The sequence below is a fragment of the Cannabis sativa genome, chromosome 7, assembly GCF_029168945.1.
Source record: "Cannabis sativa cultivar Pink pepper isolate KNU-18-1 chromosome 7, ASM2916894v1, whole genome shotgun sequence".
Classification (NCBI taxonomy): domain Eukaryota; kingdom Viridiplantae; phylum Streptophyta; class Magnoliopsida; order Rosales; family Cannabaceae; genus Cannabis; species Cannabis sativa.
The window spans coordinates 38,140,195-38,146,718 of record NC_083607.1 but is presented as its reverse complement, the minus strand read 5'-3'; the positions used below and the strand labels follow the sequence as shown (position 1 = coordinate 38,146,718).

At 38.9% G+C, this 6,524-nt stretch overlaps 1 protein-coding gene across 1 annotated transcript; it reads right to left on the bottom strand.

Moving 5' to 3' along the window:
• Positions 1 to 447: 447 nt before the first annotated feature.
• Positions 448 to 5,712, bottom strand: LOC115696667 (uncharacterized). Its single transcript, XM_030623557.1, has 2 exons — positions 5,479 to 5,712; positions 448 to 1,122 (listed from the first exon to the last, which is right to left on the bottom strand). The coding sequence occupies exons 1-2, from the start codon at positions 5,710 to 5,712 to the stop codon at positions 448 to 450; spliced, it is 909 nt and encodes a 302-aa protein (XP_030479417.1).
• Between the last annotated feature and the right edge of the window lie 812 nt (positions 5,713 to 6,524).

The following is a 6,524-nucleotide window of genomic DNA, read 5'->3' as shown; positions in this document are numbered from 1 at the left end:
ATTGAAATGGGTTTTATTTAGGGCACAAAACCCAACACATGAATGTGCAGTACTTAAAAGTACTCTGGGTGTGTCCGGACACAGGGTGACTGGCAACCTCACATTTCCCATTGGGATAAGTGTGGTTCCGTTGAATCCTGTGAGCTGGGAACCGCTTGGTGACAGATCTTGGTCCGTTAGGCCTATCACCGTGAAGGCTTCTCTAAACAATAAATTCACGGAACTCCCATTGTCGATCAGTATTTTGGCCACGATCATGTTGGCGATGGGAGTCTCTATGACCAGGGGGTCATGATGAGGAAAACACAACATCTTCGTGTCTTCTTCTGTGAAAGTAATTGGCTGGTCCATTAGTCGGGGCCTTTGAGCCGAAAGCTGAGTGACTTCCCACACCTCATCGTGTTTAACGGCCCTGACATAGCGCTTTAATTTCTTTCGAGTGGTCCCTCAAATATGGGGCCCACCAGATATCATAGCCACTATTTCGTTGGGTCTTGGTGGCAGGCCAAGGGTCTGTTGAGGCCCTCCTGAGGGTGCAGCTGGTGCCAGCGCTCCGGGCGCACCCCGTGGCGCCCCCTGGGGCAAAGGACCCCCTACCGGAACTGGGTTGAGATGAGGCAGCCGGTTCTTGATCCACTCATAGAGGTGGCCCAACCGAACCAAATTTTCGATCTCATCTATGAGGTTTTTGCACTCATTAGTACTATGTCCAATGTCGTTGTGGTACTCGCATCTTTTGTTGGGATCCCTTCGGGAACTATCTCGGTACAGGGGGAGCAGTCTCTGGTAGTGTGTATTTTGCCTCGTGGCGAAATACACACTTGCTTGTGAGTCTGTCAGCTCCGTGTACTGGGTGTATTGGGGAGTATACCCTCTTTTTTGGTGCTTGTCCTCCGTCCGGTTGCTGCCTTTCGAGGACCTCTTGCTCCTGGAGCCTTGAGAAGGTCCGATTAGGCTTGCAGCAGGAGCAGAGTGAGACGGGACTTGTCCGTTATCCCCGAGGGGTTCCCGTAGTGCGAAGATGCGGAAGCCAAGGCTTGGCTCTGATTGTATCCTGGAGTTGCGGAGAATTGTATACCGCTCATTTGTGGAGTAACCGAAGGTAGTGTTGGGTTTTATGCCCTAAATAAAACTCCATTTCAATGTAATCCATTTTATTCAATATCAATAAAGAAACAGAAGTATTTTTCATTCATTTGTGTATGTTTTGGTTCATGTTATTAATTGCTTGTATATTTGATTTATAAATTCATTTCAAACCCTTTTCACATACTTAATCTTGTTTATTGTGTTGTCAACATAGTGGAAAGTAAACATGACTATTGGAATAAAGATTCCTAGATTTATCAGACACAGGGTTTTACAAATATGATAATCTACAGTAGAGTTTACTTGCATTTGGTAGAATGCTATGTTCTTTCCAGAGCATTGGTTAAAGTAAAGCTCAGGTTGGGTGCATGGAGTATGCATCGGAAAGGGACCGATATTGAACTTTGACATAGATTTATTAAACTTACCGTAATATCTATTCAAGTCAATATCGCCTAGTTGATCCTAGATCAAATGATCTTAATCCTGATATGATTAGGTTCAATCTCAAGAGTGTTATTCGTGTTCTTTGATTTGTTAGTTAAGCCTACTTTTGGGTCAGGGTGATACGTACATTTTGGGAACACGGTAGTGCAATTGATTGGGAGCGCTAACATAAATATGGAATCTATAGCTTCTATCTGGCGAATAGAAAGTAAAGGATGATTTCTTTCGAGCTTGACCAAACGAAAATAAATGGTGGAGTACTCATTTCACATAGCTGAAATATCCTTTATACGGGGTTAAGTGTTTTAAGGATAAAATACATTGTAGGGTGTTACGGTAATCTAATCCCTTTAAAGTGTAGATCATGTTGGAATTTATTTTACCAGGATCTTGGGAACACGGTAGTGCAATTGATTGGGAGCGCTAACATAAATATGGAATCTATAGCTTCTATCTGGCGAATAGAAAGTAAAGGATGATTTCTTTCGAGCTTGACCAAACGAAAATAAATGGTGGAGTACTCATTTCACATAGCTGAAATATCCTTTATACGGGGTTAAGTGTTTTAAGGATAAAATACATTGTAGGGTGTTACGGTAATCTAATCCCTTTACAGTGTAGATCATGTTGGAATTTATTTTACCAGGATCTTAGATCTACTCACAAGTATGTTGTTTAAACACCCTAAATATGAACTTTCTAAAACGATAAATTAAAACATATAAAGTTAAGAAAACCTTACATTGATGCAGTGGAATTAATGTCTCCTTCCGCTCAGATCTCTAACCCTTGTATCCTTTCTGTAGCAGAGTATAATCAAGATCTGAGCCCGAATGTCCTTCATCTTCAAGTTTGATCCTTCACAGTCTTCCAATCTATGATTGAGTTACTACTTGCTGTGTGTGGGTACTTACTCTCTCACTAGGGTTCGAAATTGATGAAGGGAAAATAGAATATGGATTTCGGCCAGGTATAGAAAGTGGGGAAGGCTCAGTTTTTCTGAAGAGAAAATTTTTTGTCAAATCACTAATGAAAGCATGTGAATTGACTGAGCCATCACTTTCTATTTATAGGCAACTACTAGGTTTAGGTTAGGAATTATTTGGCATTAAAATAATGAAAATATTAATTTGAAAAACCACAATTAGTGGTCGGCCAAGGTGTTATACTGGGCCCCACTTGATTTTGAGTTTTATCAAATTTTGTCTCTATTTTCTCAAAAATGCCAATTTTCGAATTCTAACCTATTAAATGCCAAAACTAATTATTTAATAACTAAAATTGATTATTAAATAATATTTTCATTTAATTTAATTATTAATTAGACATATAAAGTCCACTAATAAATAATAAACCTAGAAACTCTTTTCTTTACAATTTCACCCCTGCTTAGTGAAAATTCATAAAATTAGACATAGTCTAACTTTAGAATTATAATTGATCAATCACGAATCAATTAATGAGTCTTACAAGCAAAATATTCTTAACTAGAATGGGGACCATGGATCTATATGCTGAGCTTCCAATAAGTGAACCAAATTTACCAAGTAATTTCCTACTTATTAATTCTTCGTTGAATCCACTCTTAGAACTTAGAATTGCACTCTCAGACTTATATAGAGCATATTATATGTTTCACAATATCAATATGCTATCTTATTTAACCATTGTTATGATATTATTGTGATTTAAAGATCCTCTATATAGATGATCTACATCAAGATGGGATTTCTTTACCGTTCTCACCCCTCAATGTATTTTGCCCCTTAAAACACTTAGCTACCTGTAAATGGTGTTTAGTGATCTAATAATTAGTCAGTTAAACAAGAGCTTATCCATTTACTTCTATTTGCTAAGCTCGAAGGGAATCATCACTTGACTTCTATACACCAGTAGAAGCTATAGATTCCATATTTATGTTCAGCACTCCCACTCAATCATACTATCATGTTCCCAAAATATACGTATCACCCTGACCTAAAAGTAGGCTTAACTAATAAATCAAAGAACATGAATAGCACTCCTGAGTTGAGCCTAAGCATATCAGGATTTAGATTCTTTTAATCTTAAGATCAACTACTGATATTGACTTGGAAAGATATATATAACGGTAAGTTTGTAATATCTTAACTTAGTTGCAATATCGGTCCAGTCCAATGTATACTCCATACATTCGAAACTAGTATACTTTACTAATATCCTAGAAAAAACATAACACTTACTCCAAGTGTAAGTACATATCATCGCTGATTATCACATTAGTGTAAATCCAATAACACTGATAAAACAGGGACCAAAACTTTTGATTCATATGATCACAATCACATTCCACTGTGTTGACGACACTATAATTGTGAATAAACATATGATCTGGATTTAACTGATTTTGTGTATAATAGTAATAAACATATTAAACCATTAACATGTAGAATTCATGCAAACATCAATCACTTCAAATTTCTTATATTGATAACTAATTAGATTGTAAAGAGTTTTATTTAGGGCATAAAACCCAACAGATCATTCATATAGAGGATCATTGATCAAATTAGGATTATAACAATGGATAACTAATGACGTGTCTATATGGTGGAACATATAGAGCGTTCTATATACCGAGAGTGCAATTCTAAGTTCTATGCGTGGATTCAACGAAGAATTAATAAGTCAGTGAATTTAGGTTATAAATTCTTGATCTGCTTATTGGAAGCTCGGTTATATAGACCCATGGTCACCCCACTAGTTGAGATAATATTACTTGTAAGACTCATTTAATTGGTTTTGATTAATCAATTATAATTCTCAAATTAGACTATGTCTATTTGTGAATTTTTCACTAAGTAAGGGCAAAATTGTAAAGAAAGAGTTTTTAGAGCATATTTGTTAATCAAGATATTTTGTAATGGTTCAATTAATAAATATGATAAATGACAATATTATTTAATAATTATTTATAGTTATTAAATAGTTAGAATTGGCATTTAAATGGTAGAATTTGAAAATTGGCGTTTTTGACAAAATGAGATGCAGAAATGATAAAACAACAAAATTGCAAAAAGTGAGGCCCAAATCCAATATGCCATGGCCGGCCACTTTAATAGGGTTTATCATTTGATATTTTCATTATTTTAATGCCAAATAATTCAAACCTAACCCTATGTGGCATGCTATAAATAGATAGTGAAGGCTTCAGGAAATATACACTTTCACATCTTGTTTCCTTCAGAGAAAAACCTGAGCCTTCCCTTTCTAAACCTAGCCGCCACCTTCACCCTCCTCTTCTTCCTTGAATAATTTCGAACCTCTTAGTGATAGAGTAGTGCCCACACACAGCAAGTGATACCTCAATCATAGTAAGGAAGATCGTGAAGAAAGACATTCAACAAGAAGGAGATTCAGCATTACAAAAAGGAGAGAAAGAGATCCAGGTTCAAATCTTGATAATACTCTGCGACAGAAAGGATACAAGGGTTAGAGATCTGAACGGAAGGAGACATTTTATTTCGCTGCACCCAATGTAAGGTTTCTCATACTTTATATGTGTTTAATTTTATAATCGTTTTAGAAGTTCATATTTAGGGTGTTAATCAACATACTTGTGAGTAGATCTAAGATCCTGGTAAAATAATATCCAACAGGTAGGGCTCCCGAGAGTTGAACTCCGGGTACAATATCCCGCCATTCCTGTTGGATAGTATCCTCTGTAGGCCACTATTTGGGTCTCTTCCAAGTTGATGTATTTTTGGACCTTCTTCTGGAAATCTTTGAGGTTCGCGGCTCCTTCTTGTTGTAATTCGTTCCAGTACGGATCCCAGCTGGGAGAAGTGCAAGTTGTTGTCCGTCATCAACATTCTTAGTTTTCGAGGCCTCTTCCTTGAACCTCTTTATGAAATTTTTCAATGTCTCTGTGGGTAGTTGCTTGATGTTAGTCAAGGCACTAACTTCGAGATTAATCTTCCTCGCAGGGACGAACTGTCTCCGGAAGCTGACTTGCACCTTGTTCCAGCAGTCCACAGATCCTGGTTCCAACTTTTTGAACCATTCCTCTGCGGACCCACTTAACGTTAGTGGAAAGCATAAGCACTTGGCGTCATTACTGACTCTCATGACCGTCATTACTCGGTTAAACCGAGACAAATGATCGCCGGTGTACAAGTCCTCGATGTAAGCTGCCATTTCGGGCATCTTAAAGTTTTTGGGGAGCTCCGTCTCTAGAATGTGTCTGGCGCATGGCTCCCGGTCCTCACAATCAGAGTCCGAGTTATCCCCCTTTTGTCTCTAGAAGACTCGGGCAATGTCCTTGCGCAGTATGGCTAGCTCAGCCAGAACTCCTTCGTTCAGCGTTACTACGGAGACTGTCGGTGCGTGTTTCTTTTTGTCCAAGTGATCCTACAAATCACCGTGCCTCTCGTTGATCTGATTTCTTAGATCAATGGGAGGGTATCTTCGGTTCCCTGTTCCTTTTTCCCTGGGTTCCTGATGCACAAAAACGCTCTTTCGGTCCTCTCGATCTTGAGGGCCAAGGCTCCCTTTTTGGAGTTTTCCCCTCTGCGGACCTTTCCCTTTCAGGAAATTTGAGCGGACCTTTCGCGGATCCTCCATCTTTTTCTTTTTCCCTGGGATGGATGTAGGGAGTTTCCATTGGTTTCCTTCAGAAGGATACCGTATGGGGCTAGGCTCCCTGGACTTATGCTTCTGAGTGCTTGGTGAGGACTCTTCCGGTGTTTCCTTGAGTCCTGCAGGGATGGCTTTAGGGTGTATGTGGATCCCTGCTATCTCCATGGATTTTTGCATGGCGATCATCACTTCTTGCATCTTTTTGGGCTGTGATCTCAACTTCATGATCAGCAGCCTTTTGTCTTAAGAGCAACAGCTCTGTGTAACTGCCTTTGTTGTAGGCGTCGTACTCGTCAAGGTTTTCCTCGTACTCGTCATCATTGGCCTCCTCTCGTTCCTCAGAATCCACATTGACTCTTGAAGCCACTTCC